This window comes from Syngnathus scovelli, chromosome 15 (genome assembly GCF_024217435.2).
Source record: "Syngnathus scovelli strain Florida chromosome 15, RoL_Ssco_1.2, whole genome shotgun sequence".
In the NCBI taxonomy this organism is placed as follows: Eukaryota; Metazoa; Chordata; class Actinopteri; order Syngnathiformes; family Syngnathidae; genus Syngnathus; species Syngnathus scovelli.
Genome location: NC_090861.1, coordinates 6397366 through 6411306, shown reverse-complemented (window position 1 = coordinate 6411306; position 13941 = coordinate 6397366). Strand labels below are relative to the sequence as shown.

The window sequence follows — 13941 nt, the reverse complement described above, 5'->3', positions numbered from 1 at the left end:
TACCGCTCAAACATGGCTGCCGTTACACGCATGCGAAGTGGCGATCACGAGGCGGGTTGCGGCGTGACGCTCATAAGAAAATTACGACCTCATTGGCTCAGGGTTGACGTCGCGCTGCTTTTGACCAATCAAAAGCGCTTGTGAATATTAATAACGTTGCGCCAAAGATCTTCGATGAAGAGATTCCGTTTGTGAGTGTAACTCAAAGATCACTCAGCGCTAAACTGTTTTTGACCAAACAGTTATCGTCTCTCTGTTATAGTTTTAATAATGAAATAAAAATGGTGGCTGAATGAAATTCCCAACTTTGTGGGCATATATTTAACCGAGCAAATCACGGCTCCATATTTAGTCACCAGCTTTTCTCGAAGGGTTCCTCTTGAGCACTTTAAGCTCTTTACCATTACCCATGATTCCCCTGTAACGTATGACCTGTCTCTGGCCTTGTGCAGCGCGGCTGGTTGCAGGATTGAGCAAGCGGTGTTAGGATTCGGTTAACTAAGTGGCATTGTTGCACCTACCTGACAGATCGGCAAGTGACGAAGTAATTGATACCAGGGAAGTTGCAACAATGCTCAAATGTAGAACCGTGTGGAGAAAGCTTGCTCCCCTTGCCAGAGCCTCGTCAACACTGTGTCGGCAAAATGTGAGGAGGACAGGTATGCAAAAACTTGACACATCTGCTTGCATTATTCTATTTAGCTCACCCAATAATTTGGGCCATTTGATTAACGGTACTTGTTATTGCGCCGTGTCTTCTCATTTCGTTCATTACTCATTTTGGACAACCAATGTGGTGATTTTGGTCAATGTATGACCTTCAATTCACCGGAAAAGAGCGAAAGTAGCCACCAAGCGATATTGCCTGAACTTGATACGATATAATATTTTCAGGCCCTGAGTTATGCCTGACTATAAATGTTACTGATTACATGAGAAAATTGGGATTTGAGATTTAATCCCGTAATCCAACAAAACATTATTATTGTGGTCGTACTGTACAGAGGCGTGACAACTGTTTCTACTGTTGTGATTATATTAGGTCTTGTGAACATTCATGATGGGTTAATCATTTATGTAAAGGCCCAATTTTGATATAGATGCTCAGTTTCGTCGTCTCTAAGTATCTCTACTAGCACAAATACTGTACAGCTCATAAATCACATTATCCCCAAATACTTATGATTTAAAGACTTGATAGCATTTGTGAAAACCAATCAAGTCGGAGCTTTTTTTTTTTTTTTTTTCAGGTTTGCATAATGCCAGATTACCTGCACATGTACCTGGGGCTCATATGGCGACAGGGCCTGGAGGAGGTGGTAGAGAAAATCAGCTGTATGTCCTCCTGGTTGGGGCAACCTGCCTTGGTGGAGCAATTTATGTGAGTGAGCTCACCTCCAGTTATGGCTGTGCACATTTGTGCAATGTTTGTCAGTAGAGGTGATGATGTTGGCTGCTTTTGTGTGACTTCTGCTGTTTCTTTAGGCATACAGAACTGTTAAAGGAGACCAGCAAAGATATGACGAACGAATTGCAGAAATCGCATCTCGACCACATCGAAGAACCCAACAAGCAACCACCAGCGTCCAGATAGAAACTCCTGGTTAGAACATTTGATTTTTACTGCTGTTGATTGTTGTCGAACCCAAATTCTAATCGAGAATATTTATACTACTCTGTTTTTGTAGCCGCAGAGACCGTTGAAACAGAATGTGTGTGTTTAAGTTTAATTTGACAGTCAACATTGTGTTTGTAAACAGACCACAGAGTTGGTTGTGTTAAGTTGTACAGACGTACTATTTTTTGTCTTCCAGCTGTTCCAGAGTCAGAACCTCAAGCCACACCATCGTCAGAAGAGCCGAGCCCTGTCGTGCCTGATGCTGAGACAGCAGACTCAAGTGAAGCGCCTGAACCTATCCAAGGTTATTTGCTGACTTTTCTATTTGATGTAAAATGTGGTCTCGTGTCTAAAAGGTTTGATTCATTTAATATTTATATGACTAATATTTTTTAAATCGAATTCCCATTCCACCATAAACTCATATTGCTCTTTAGCAATACTATATTGTGACACCAAGAGGTCAATTTGGGTAATGCAATTTCAATGGAATTTAACCAAAATGAGTTTAGTAGCAGCACTTCGATGATGATAAAAACAGTAAAACATCTCTTTAAAAATTACTTTAGTGGTTAACGTAATAAATTGTCTCAAATAATGACAATAATGTGAAAATAAAATACATGGAAAAAAATATTGGCCAGCATTCCTGAATGAAGTTTTATCTTCACTTTTGGATATCACTTTTATACACGAGTACCATGAATGCCTAGTACACTGCATGCAGTGCTTATTCCTTTTCATGTATATTATTTTATTTCGTGATGTGTGCTTTTTCCCTCCTCACACTTAACCTTTCCAGTCATTTCCTTTAATAAATGCATTTGAATGAACCTAGTGTATTAACCTTTCTTAGTTGCAGTCGCTGTCTTTGTACACCTGGTGAACAGGGTCCATGTGGTTTTCCTATCCTGATATCAATTGCATCTTTTCTGTGTCACAGTTTGACTGTTTTCCTTTTGTGTTTTTTTTTTCCCCCTAATGTTGAACATATCATCTTTGGACGTGGCTGGAAGTTGCAATTCCAAATGCAATACCGCTCCATTTGGGTTAAAATGGACCTCAAAATGTTTAACGCTGTAAAAATGTGCCATGACACACAGAAAGTGGTTAACTTGAACTGTGCAGCTTCCAGCTATGATGATGAGGCATGCTCTTGTATTCATTTTATCTAGGTGAGCAAATGCATGCAACTTTGTGGTCATCCCTTTGAAATAGTAGTCTTATGTCTAAATTGGTGCTATGGATCACCCTGACAACAGACGAGCCTGTGTTAGAAGCAGCACCAGAAGAAGTAGCAGCAGAAGCACCCGCTGAGTCGCTAGTTGAGGAGGGTAAGACATCAAGGATTCAACGTATCCCATTTGTGAATGAGGCCGTGCCAACAATTGAGTTGCCTGTATTGACTGAGACAGTTAAAAAGCAAAAAAACAAAAAAAAAAACTCCAATCTCAGTCACAGGCTAATAATTCTACTACTATACTACCAGAAGCCCCGCCCCCTTCCGAGCCAGAGCCAGCCCAATTAACCGAGCCGTCCCCGGCGCCTGTTGTGGAGAGTGGTAAGCGCCTCCGTGTCCTGCGCAGGGAACCTGTGACATACACTTGCGATGTTTTTGATTTTGTCCTGACTGCGGACAGAACCCGCAGAAGCTGAAAGCCCCGCAGCTGAGCCGTCTGAGCCGCAGGCTGAAGTGGTGGCAGAGAGTGGTAAGATTCTATTCCAGCAACGTTGGGAGCAGAAATGGGGGGAGGTCCTGAAATTTTTTAGGATAGGTTCTCTGCCTTTTTCTCTTCAGACTAACGTTTTTTTCCAGTCCACAGGTTAATTTCTCTTCCGTCCTAACAGGTTTATCGGCAACGGGTCATCTACCGTTCTCTGACTCTTTCTCTCTTTGTTTTGCTAGCTGAAGGACTCACCACGGAGCAGCCCTCACCCGCACTTCCCCCACATGCCCCTTACCTCCTGATCGGTGGTGGGACGGCCTCCTTCGCCGCTGCCCGCTCCATTCGAGCCAGAGACCCCGGAGCCCGCGTGAGTTTTACTTTCTGCTTCAAAGCGGCGTCCTGTCTTTTGTTTGTAATCGAAAGTGCGGCGTCTACAAACAGGTTTTGATTGTGACGGACGAGCCGGACCTCCCGTACATGAGACCGCCCTTGTCCAAAGAGCTGTGGTTCTCTGACGACCCCGCTGTGACAGAAACTCTACGTTTCAAGCAGTGGAATGGAAAAGAACGAAGGCATGTCGCTCAAGTTGTGTACACACCGGGAGAAATGAACTGACACCTTGTATGACATTGACTGTACTTTTTTTTTTATTTATTTTTTTTTATTTTGCAGTATTTACTTTCAACCACCATCATTCTACATTACTCCAGAAGAACTGAGTACTGCAGAAAATGGCGGCGTGGCAGTTCTCACAAGCAAAAAGGTTAGTCCAATGGCCTAATTATCGTCAAACGAGCTCAGTTGATGAAAATTGCGCTGATCTAATTTTTGACAAGAAAAAAAAAAAAATCATTCTAGGTTGTCCACATGGATGTGAGGGGAAACAAAGTAAAACTAGACGACGACACGGAGATCTCATACGACAAGTGCTTGATTGCCACAGGTTTGTCACTTCACCTGATGTCCTCTGAGCCACTATTTGCACTATGTAAAAGTTAATTTCACTTTATCCAAGGCGGCATTCCAAGAAATTTGCAAGTTATTGACCGAGCTGGAGATGAGGTGAAGCAGAAGACGACTTTATTCCGTAAGGTCAGTGTATAGAGGTCGCCAGAGGTCAGGGCACTACCTAAAGTCATAAAAAAAAAAGCAACAACAATGTTCTACATTTTCACCACTCCAGATTGATGACTTCCGGACTTTAGATAAAGTCTCCAGAAACATAAAGTCAATCACAGTCATCGGAGGCGGTTTCTTGGGCAGCGAGCTGGCCTGTGCCCTCGGCAGACGATGTAAGCCAAAAATAATGAAGAGGAGAAAACACTTGATGCATCTTGATCGTGACTTGTCCCATTTCAGCTCAGGATTCCGGTCTGGAGGTGATCCAGATGTTCCCCGAGAAGGGTAACATGGGCAAAGTTCTGCCCGAGTATCTCAGCAACTGGACGACAGAAAAAGTCAAAACAGGTTTGCTTCTCTTTTGCTTTATAGCTCTTCTAAATCTACTCCTGGAAGCACTTTTTTAATATTAGCTAATTTTTTTAATTTTATTCAGAGGGTGTGAAAGTCATCCCAGAAGCTCTCGTCAAATCTGTGACATGCAAAGACGATCAGTTAGAAATAAAACTCAAGGATGGTCGATTGGTAAGTCCAGTGCAATTCAGAGACAGTTTAAAAAAAAAAAAGTTACTTAATCATGTTTTACATCATAGATAAAAACAGATCACGTGGTTGCAGCCGTTGGCCTGGAGCCCAACGTTGACCTCGCCAAGTCGGCAGGTCTAGAGGTGGACTCGGACTTTGGTGGCTATCGTGTCAATGCCGAGCTGCAAGCTCGGTCCAACATTTGGGTGGTAGGTTAATTATTGAAAACTACTGCGTCGTTTAACTACTAGTCTGTAATTATTAACAAAAGTGCAAATGTCACTTTTTTTTCTTTGAGTCAACTAAAAATTATTGCTTAAATTATAAATGGCGCCATGATTACACTTGAGGAATTGGCCATGAGCTTTGAATGTCAAACTTGTGCTTGTGACTATAGCGCCCTCTTGAGATGAGTTCACAACATGGCACAAAAAAATTAAAAAAGACCACCATGCTCTCTGCTCTTCCTTCATTCAGGCGGGGGATGCTGCTTGTTTCTATGACATAAGGCTTGGCCGCAGACGGGTGGAGCACCACGACCATGCCGTTGTCAGCGGCCGACTGGCCGGGGAGAACATGACAGGAGCTAACAAGCCTTACTGGCATCAGTCTATGTTCTGGTATGAACCACTCTACAGTATTCCCTGCTTCTGATACCTGGTGATTGCACCATAACTGTGTTGTTTCAAAAGATTAGAACTAGCATGCGCTAGAGTAGCATAAGATTGTGTAAATGACTCAAAGCCTTTGAATAGTTGAAATGCCGTTTTAGGGCTTACAAGCATCAGGAGGCTGCGTTGCATAGTCCCAAAAAATATTTGGGGTGGATTTCACCTAGATAGACATTTGTTAAGCTTTGGTGTCCAAATATTGTGTAATAGGAGTGACCTGGGTCCTGACGTAGGCTATGAGGCCATTGGGATTGTGGACAGCAGTTTGCCCACCGTGGGGGTCTTTGCCAAAGCCACAGCCAAGGATACACCCAAAGCTGCCACTGAAGAGTCTGGTATGAGCAATCATATGTTCAAATATATTAGTTGGGAAGCAAGTGATTAACTTTGTTGTGTTGTGAAATTGTGCTGCAGGAACCGGTATCCGCTCAGAAAGCGAAACTGAGGACGTGGCATCGAGCCCCGTGGCCTCCTCCATACCTGCTCCCGCTGAGACGCACAAAGACGACTACGGCAAAGGAGTCATTTTCTACCTGCGAGACAAAGTGGTGGTGGGCATCATCCTGTGGAACGTTTTCAACCGAATGCCCATCGCAAGAAAGGTCAGATGTCACCCCCTCCCACAAAAAATAAAACGTCATTTCAAGATTGTGGAATTGATTTACTCAAAAGCATCTTTTTGTCTGTGTAGATTATCAAGGATGGAGAGGAACACGGCGATCTAAACGAGGTGGCTAAGCTGTTTAACATCCATGAAGATTAGGACAACGAAGACCAGTGAGAAACTAAGTGACATTTTGTGAACTAACAGTATCCCATCAGTTATGTAAATTGTGATTTCAATGAATTATTTTCATACTACACCTGAAATTTATATTTCTTGTCCATAATCCCCAGTCCTGCCCTTAAAAAAAAAAAAAGAAAAAAACCTGTCATGCCTCGGTGCAAATATTTTCTCTGGCCAACTCCTGGTCACAGTGTAATGGTCACAAAACAGCTGCTTGTTGGGAGAAAGGCTGAAATAAAAATCTATTTTTAAATCGGAGTTATCCCTTTATTCTCGCGCGGCACTAATGTGCGATGCGCTGACCTCAAGGGATTGTTGAGGCAAAGAGACGTAGGCAAAGCCACCCTGGTCTTGTGTCCATCCATAAACAATAAAATCAGCATGTGTAAGAGTCAAATGCGCTGCAAGCGTAAACTTTGGACATCTTGACCTACTTACGGTATGTTGTCTGGAGGTGACAATGCTCAAGCATGCAGAAATGTCTTTTTTCCTCTGTTATTAGTAATGCATCCCTGTTTATTCATCACACACATTTCTTATTCTATTTGACACTGAAGGGTCCAAAGCCAAGCGAGGCAGACGTGCAGCAATAACGGGCCAGCTCGTATTAATTTTACATGAACAAGTGGATGAATCTTCGGACGGAGCTTCCACATTTATATTTACTTTTTAATTTTTTTTATTTTTTTTTTTAAACGCCCCGGCTCATTCGGAGATGCACCCCAGCAGGCTGGAAACATCGGACATCATTTCTTGAGATGGAAAACATTTATCAATAGAAATGTGAGATAACATTTATTTATAAAATTAAAAAATAATAAATAAAATATTTTTTTATTTACATTTTTATCTATTTAAATTTTATTAAATAAAAAATAAAATTTTATTAAATAAATAAAAAATAATACAATTTTATATTTGTCTCTAAATGTGTGTTTAAATTATTTAGTTAAGCTCCAATATTTCTAATCTTGCTGTAACTTTTTCAAAAATGTGTTAATAAACCTAATTAGAAACAGCGAGTAATTCCATGAAATACATAGTTACTGTCTCTTTAAAGATTCTAGCAGTCACTCCTTGAACATGCGTGTGGCCATTTAAAAAAAAAAAAAAAAAGCGAAAGCTTCAAGTCATTCCAACAAATACACAAGCAGCGGGGGGGAAAGAAAAGTTCCCGGGCATTCTGAATTATACAACAGCAACGTCTTGTAGTTTACACCTGCTGAGGGAAAGGGAAGGAGGAGCTGCTGAGTCCAGACGACAGCTTTAGCTGGAGGAGCAACATCTGCATTTTTCACCCCTCTTATCAGTTATATTTTCCCTCCAGAGGTGGAGTCTTTTTCTTCCGAGGATGCAACTGCACACTTTGTGTTTCCTGTGGGCTCATTATGTGTTTTTTCTGCAAGGCAGGTACTGTAAAAATTTCATTATATCACATTGTAAGCTTAAGATTAATTCTGGCTCAAACTAATATGATAAATGACTATAGAGCATTTTTCTGTGAATGTTTCCTCTAAAAAAATGGTCACTTTAAAATTCAAAAATACATGTGATGGGTTGATCACCCTGCTGCAGGTCAGTCCAGTGTAAGGACATGAAGTTACCCGGCGGCGGCGCTTCCAAAGCGCCCTCGCCATCTGATTTTCTGGATAAGCTGATGGGTCGTACATCTGGCTACGATGCTCGCATCCGACCCAACTTCAAAGGTAACCACGGATCTGCTGGGTGGGAGGAGCTTCCTTCTCATGACAGGTGTGAGGAAGCTTTTCCACTCAATTTATCCAACAATGTGGGCGTTGAAATGGCACAAATCCCTGACAGATGGGTCAAGGGGGACCAGAGATGCTGCAGGCTACGATGCTTCCCACACAACCCTGATGGGTGTTTTTTTTTTTTTTTTTCCTTTCACTGTTTTACTGTTGACCCACAGCCTTGAGTTATAATTTTTTTTTCCTTCCTTCAGATCCTTTTCATTTGAAATGCACATCACCGCGCCTGCTGCTACCCCAGCCCAACCCCAATCTGTAGCTCTAGCCAGAAGATTCTTTCTGACACACTTTACCCCACACAAGTCTCCAGGGTTGAATTTCATATATATTTCATGTCATATTTGATAGCTCTCTCCACTCGGTCGTCAGTACATGGTGAGAAAATTCCCAGCTGATTATCTATAAATACACGACTAATGTAACTAAAGTAGAATCAATAAAAGATTACCTCCAGGGAAATGAGGCACTTGAATATTTTATGTTTAGTGGGCAACGTGTGTACTAGAAATGCTTTTTATTTAACGCCGATTCGAGAATAAAGTCAGTATTTGTAACCATGCTGTGTTATAATGCGCCCATTGTAGGACCTCCTGTGAACGTCACCTGCAACATCTTCATCAACAGCTTCGGCTCCATCACTGAAACCACCATGGTGAGTTTTCCCTCCTAAGCAGCGACAAGTCGTCTCTCTATATTTCTGCCTTTCAAAACATAATTACGTGATTAACGCTTATTTTTTGTTGTAGTTGTAGTTTAATGTGGCGTATAATTGGTAAAAAGTGCAATGTAGACAATTGCGGTAGCATCGGAACACTTTTTTCACGGACTATTTATCGTTATTTGTGTACAGTGAGGACTTACTTAACATTAATTTATCTTTTCAGTTAAAAGATGAGACATCTAAGACTTAATTTGTGAATATCCTTTGACAAAAATAAATGCAAAATGTCAAATGGGATTTCCTCATCAAGATTTAATAAGGACTTCCAAAAAGAACTCTCGCTTATTTATGAGGTGTGAATACTTTCTGGGGGAGTTTTATTTATTCACATTTAGAGATACCGAGACTCATGTATTTTCGAAAATACTTAAAAGGGAGTTTGTTAAATATTAATTGTCATAATTGAAAGTAAAGTTTGCTGTCGTTTTAGATGATGAGCACACAAGCCTGTAAGATTTTTTTTTTGGCAGTCTTTTTGTTTTGTTTTACGAACTCAACCATTTAGGGGTGTCTGATTTACGTGTTTCTAAATAGATTTAAATAAAAAAAATCAGTCTGGACTGCGGTGAGTCAACCCTCCTCTGCCTGGATGAGTGAGAAGCCTCACAAATATGTTTTTTTGTTTGGATGCCACTAAACTAACTCTTCTATGTACGTAAATGATTGCAGGACTACCGGCTAAACGTATTTCTGCGCCAGCAGTGGAACGACCCTCGACTGGCTTATAAAGAGTACCCGGACGACTCGCTGGATCTGGACCCGTCCATGTTGGACTCCATTTGGAAGCCCGATTTATTCTTTGCCAATGAAAAGGGAGCAAATTTCCATGACGTTACCACTGACAACACACTGCTCAGAATATTCCAAAATGGAAATGTCCTCTACAGCATCAGGTAATTTGATCCCATCTCATTTTTTTTTTTTTTTTTTCCACTCCAGTTCAGCTGAGTTGTAATTGGTGTCCAGCTAATCCAGTGATCATGCTCATGGTAAATACTAACTGCAGGCGAAATAAATTCAACTCACTCATGTGACACCAAAGCAGTGTGGTGGAATAATCAGGAAATGCAGTCTAACTAGATGAAGTCAGAAATAGGGTTAGGGTTAGGGTTGTTAAAGATATGGCAAATCGAGCTGTAAAATCCACGACTAATAAAAGCTACACATGATATCTAGCAGCGCTAATGTAGCAATTAGCATTGACAGAATTGTTATTGTATCCTTAATGACATCACATGTTGCCAGGTAGAGTTCATACGCCTCATTTATAACTAGATTCAGATAGGATGATGACTAAAAGCCACCGACACCCGCTAGGCTGTTTAAACTGAATTAGGTCGCTTTCAGTTTGCAATTGAACTACTCTTCTGTGTGGAATATAAAATACAGAAAGACAGCAAAACACTATCATGGGCCACTGCCTCTAATGTTAAAATGCCAGAGGTTAAAGTCATTGCAAAAAAAAAAATGGGCTGATTCAAATGCAATGTGCCATCTTTGTCCTCTAGGCTGACATTAACCCTCTCATGCCCTATGGATCTAAAAAACTTCCCCATGGACAGCCAGACGTGCATCATGCAGTTGGAGAGCTGTGAGTAACATCTCAAGCCTGTTGACAGCATTACATTTTTTGACCAGCTTTTTTTTTTTTTTTTTTTTTCTCTCTCTTCCAGTTGGCTACACCATGAATGATCTCATCTTCGAATGGCTGGACGTGGGCGCTGTGCAGGTAGCCGACGACCTGGTGCTCCCTCAGTTTGTTCTAAAAGAGGAGCAAGGCCTCGGCTATTGCACCAAGCATTACAACACAGGTAAACGATAAGACGACCCCCCGACCGGCATCTTGGAAGGACCTCTGTTACTCGACCTCTAATCAGCCTGTTAGTTTGTGCCTGTATCTCCTCCTGTTGTTAGGTAAATTCACCTGCATCGAGGTCAAATTCTACCTGGAGCGCCAGATGGGCTACTACTTGATCCAAATGTACATACCCAGCTTGCTCACTGTCATCCTTTCCTGGGTGTCCTTCTGGATCAACATGGATGCAGCTCCAGCCAGAGTGGGCCTGGGCATCACCACGGTGCTCACCATGACCACGCAGAGCTCCGGCTCCAGAGCGTCTCTACCAAAGGTCAGACTCTGTTTTGTGACGCCCAATTTGGTCACTTGTACTGCAACGGACGCAGTCACCTTAGGAACTTGCTCCATCCACTAACCTGGTGTAATTTGGACACTTTGGATTAATGAAGTGTGTCACTATGAAGCATGCAATATACAGTGGTTGCCTAAGGCTAGATGATAGAACATGTATATTTACTTAGCAACGCTCCTCTCTAAGTGAAATGCCTGTGAGGTGTCAGCGGTAGCCATGGTGCGAGTTGCTTGAATTCCTTTTAAGCTTGACGACACTTGTCTTCAATTATTTATTTCAAACTCAGGGTTAATAAAAGGACAGTTCAAATTAAGACATATATAAATAGACTACATGAGACGTTTGTATTTTTTTTGCAGGTGTCCTACGTGAAAGCCATCGACATCTGGATGGCGGTGTGTCTCCTTTTTGTGTTTGCCGCCCTCTTGGAGTACGCGGCTGTTAATTTCGTTTCCCGGCAGCACAAGGAGTTCTTCAGATTGAGGAAGAAGCTCAAAGAGCAAGAGCGGCAACGGATTGTGAGTGCAAGCCACCCACTCAGGCGCAGCCCCCAGGGCAGCTGTCACCTGCAATTCCCTCTGCTCTGCCCGGCCCGGTTCTGCACGGGCGGGTTACACATCTCGACTGCATGTCGCGGCGCGGACAGCGTTGACCTGTAATTAATTCAAGCCGTCAACCCCCTTGCCATTCTCGGACGCACTGTCTTCCTAGCTCACCTTGACCCTCACGAGGAAAAGAAACAAATGTGTTTTGATCCTCTTTTTAATCCTTGAAAGAAACAGCAGTGAGAGACCAAATGCGGGATTCATAACAATATTCAATATTTATAGCAGCATCCTCAAATCATTTGCATGTAACATTTGCATTTATTTGTCAGGATGACAACGCTCTGATGACTTTGCCTCCACATTGTAATAGACAGACGATGACTCGGTTAATGAACGCAAACGTGCACTTGGATGATTCTGTGCCGCTCTCTCGCTTTCATTAGCAGGGAAGTGGAGAGAGCAAGACGAAAGGCAACATGGCAGGCAATGATGCGCCTCATGGGAGTGCGGGCCAGCAGTGCAGTGCCTGCGCTCGGGTACGCGCTTCGCCTTAAAACAATCTACAAAACAAATCACAACTTCTAATTCATTTTTTTTCCCCCTTCAGGAGGAGGAGCTAGCTCGCCAGGGTTTACTCTTCCATACTTTGGGCCTGGGACTGGCGAGCGCTTCTGAAATGGATGCGACACCAGTTTTTGCTGACTTACCTCCTGGCTTGGGCTACTATGACATCAGGCGGCGCTTTGTGGACCGAGCCAAAAAGATTGACACTATCTCTCGTGCCCTGTTCCCTATGAGTTTTCTTATGTTTAATGTCCTCTACTGGCTCACCTACAAAGTTTTACGGCACGAAGACGTCCAATTTAAACTGTGACTCGACGAGGGAAATAATACGCACGATGTGTGTAGTGACAGCATGACAGCTGCTCTTAAAGATAAATTATGCTGTCCACAAATAAGTTATTATTTTAAAGAATATTTTTTTTTATTTATACCCTACTCCTAAAGAAATACACTTTTTGTTTGCATTTGTGAGCAATACTGTGTGGCACACATCGTTTGGCATCTTGAATATTACTTTAATTTTAAAGAGAATTATTGTTCTTAATTAATGTGCCCCTTCTTTATCTTCACCAGCATTTGGACTGCTGCAGACTGGAGATTCTTTCTCAGGTTGTGTGCTCATTTTCACATCACACTGACCACTGTGCGTCACAACACCACAATGAATTACAAATTCTGCTCTTGTCATATCTGTTATTTTTTTTAATTGTAAAGTTTTACTGGATTTTTTTTTTTATTTGTTCAAATTTTGTCACTTTATTGTACAGAAATACATATTGAAGACATTTTGCGTGTATGGCCAAAGGGTGGTGCTGTTGCTCGTTTTATTTAATTATGCACGTTCAAAGACGCATCTTTAAGTGAGAACTTGAGCGAACCAGTGAAATGTCCGAGTTTAGCTTTTTCAACACTATTGATTTGCCTAGATGTCAAGCCAACTCTAGCCAAGCTCTTATTTGACTTATTCGTGAATATTTGCTTGCTGGTCTTCGTTGCATTTATTTGCCAAGTTGGGCAATATTTAAATTTGCATATTCCTACTGTATATTTTTGTCGATTTAAGATTCATACAGTATTAAAAAGTAAAGCACAAGTAACTCATCAGCCACTCGGGATTTTTTTCTCTCTTTTTACTGATTACTTTTAGGGTGGGGGGCTGCTTTTTATTTGAGTCTGCCCCCCCTCCCTCCCTAAAGATACAGTGCTGTAATTTCTGGCAACTGCGCGCACCTTTTGAAGTTGTATTTGTCAACTCTTATTAGCTGAAATATTTTTCCTTTTTCGGCACAAGCATATGTGCAAATTATTAAAGGCGAGAAACTATTTTGACAAGTTAATTATATTGTGTATGATTGATGGCAAAAATCACATTCTACTTCTGTGAATTAGTATTTTCTAACAGGTAAAGGTGGTTTTTGTTTGTTTTGTTTGGTCTTTTTTGTTTGTTTTGATATATTTAAAGACCGATTGTGACGACTTTTGACACGTCTAATGAGCGATTATACAACAGGTTATATACTGTGTTTTTATGTAGTTAGGGGAAAAAAAGTGAGGCTGATCCACTCAACCCTCCACTTGAAGCGTGTTTCAGACGACGTGGCAGCGCCTCCGGTCTTATGATCTGAATTTGAACTGCAACCCCACCCGACAGTTGTAAATAATACCACCACTCCCTTCGATTCCTTTTAAACACCTAACATGCCTTCAAGTCTGCAATATAAGTTCGCGTAAACACTCAATGTGCAATCTAGTAAATGCGACAAACCATTTTTAGATGTTAACTGCTGACGTTTACAGTCTTC

At 41.7% G+C, this 13941-nt stretch overlaps 2 protein-coding genes across 7 annotated transcripts; both read left to right on the top strand.

The window, feature by feature from the left end:
• The first annotated feature begins 409 nt into the window (after positions 1–409).
• aifm1 (apoptosis inducing factor mitochondrion associated 1) lies at positions 410–6640 on the top strand. Of its 6 annotated transcripts, XM_049742141.1 has the most exons (21): positions 410–659; positions 1251–1381; positions 1486–1603; positions 1689–1712; positions 1815–1922; positions 2881–2952; positions 3108–3179; positions 3259–3327; positions 3525–3652; positions 3727–3857; positions 3958–4048; positions 4144–4228; positions 4301–4377; positions 4469–4577; positions 4645–4752; positions 4841–4929; positions 4998–5138; positions 5407–5549; positions 5811–5935; positions 6015–6202; positions 6292–6640. In XM_049742141.1, the coding sequence occupies exons 1-21, from the start codon at positions 572–574 to the stop codon at positions 6361–6363; spliced, it is 2169 nt and encodes a 722-aa protein (XP_049598098.1). In that variant the 5' UTR covers positions 410–571; the 3' UTR covers positions 6364–6640. The 6 variants fall into 6 exon arrangements, with proteins under 6 accessions (XP_049598098.1, XP_049598099.1, XP_049598100.1 ...); XM_049742142.1 differs by lacking the exon at positions 1689–1712; XM_049742143.1 differs by lacking the exon at positions 2881–2952.
• Positions 6641–6783: 143 nt separating this feature from the next.
• On the top strand, positions 6784–13236 carry glra4b (glycine receptor, alpha 4b). Its single transcript, XM_049742156.1, has 10 exons — positions 6784–7797; positions 7963–8093; positions 8741–8808; positions 9547–9770; positions 10386–10468; positions 10551–10688; positions 10792–11006; positions 11387–11545; positions 12019–12111; positions 12183–13236. Exons 1-10 carry the CDS (start codon positions 7739–7741, stop codon positions 12447–12449), a joined length of 1437 nt encoding a protein of 478 aa, XP_049598113.1. The 5' UTR covers positions 6784–7738; the 3' UTR covers positions 12450–13236.
• The last annotated feature ends 705 nt before the right edge of the window (positions 13237–13941 follow it).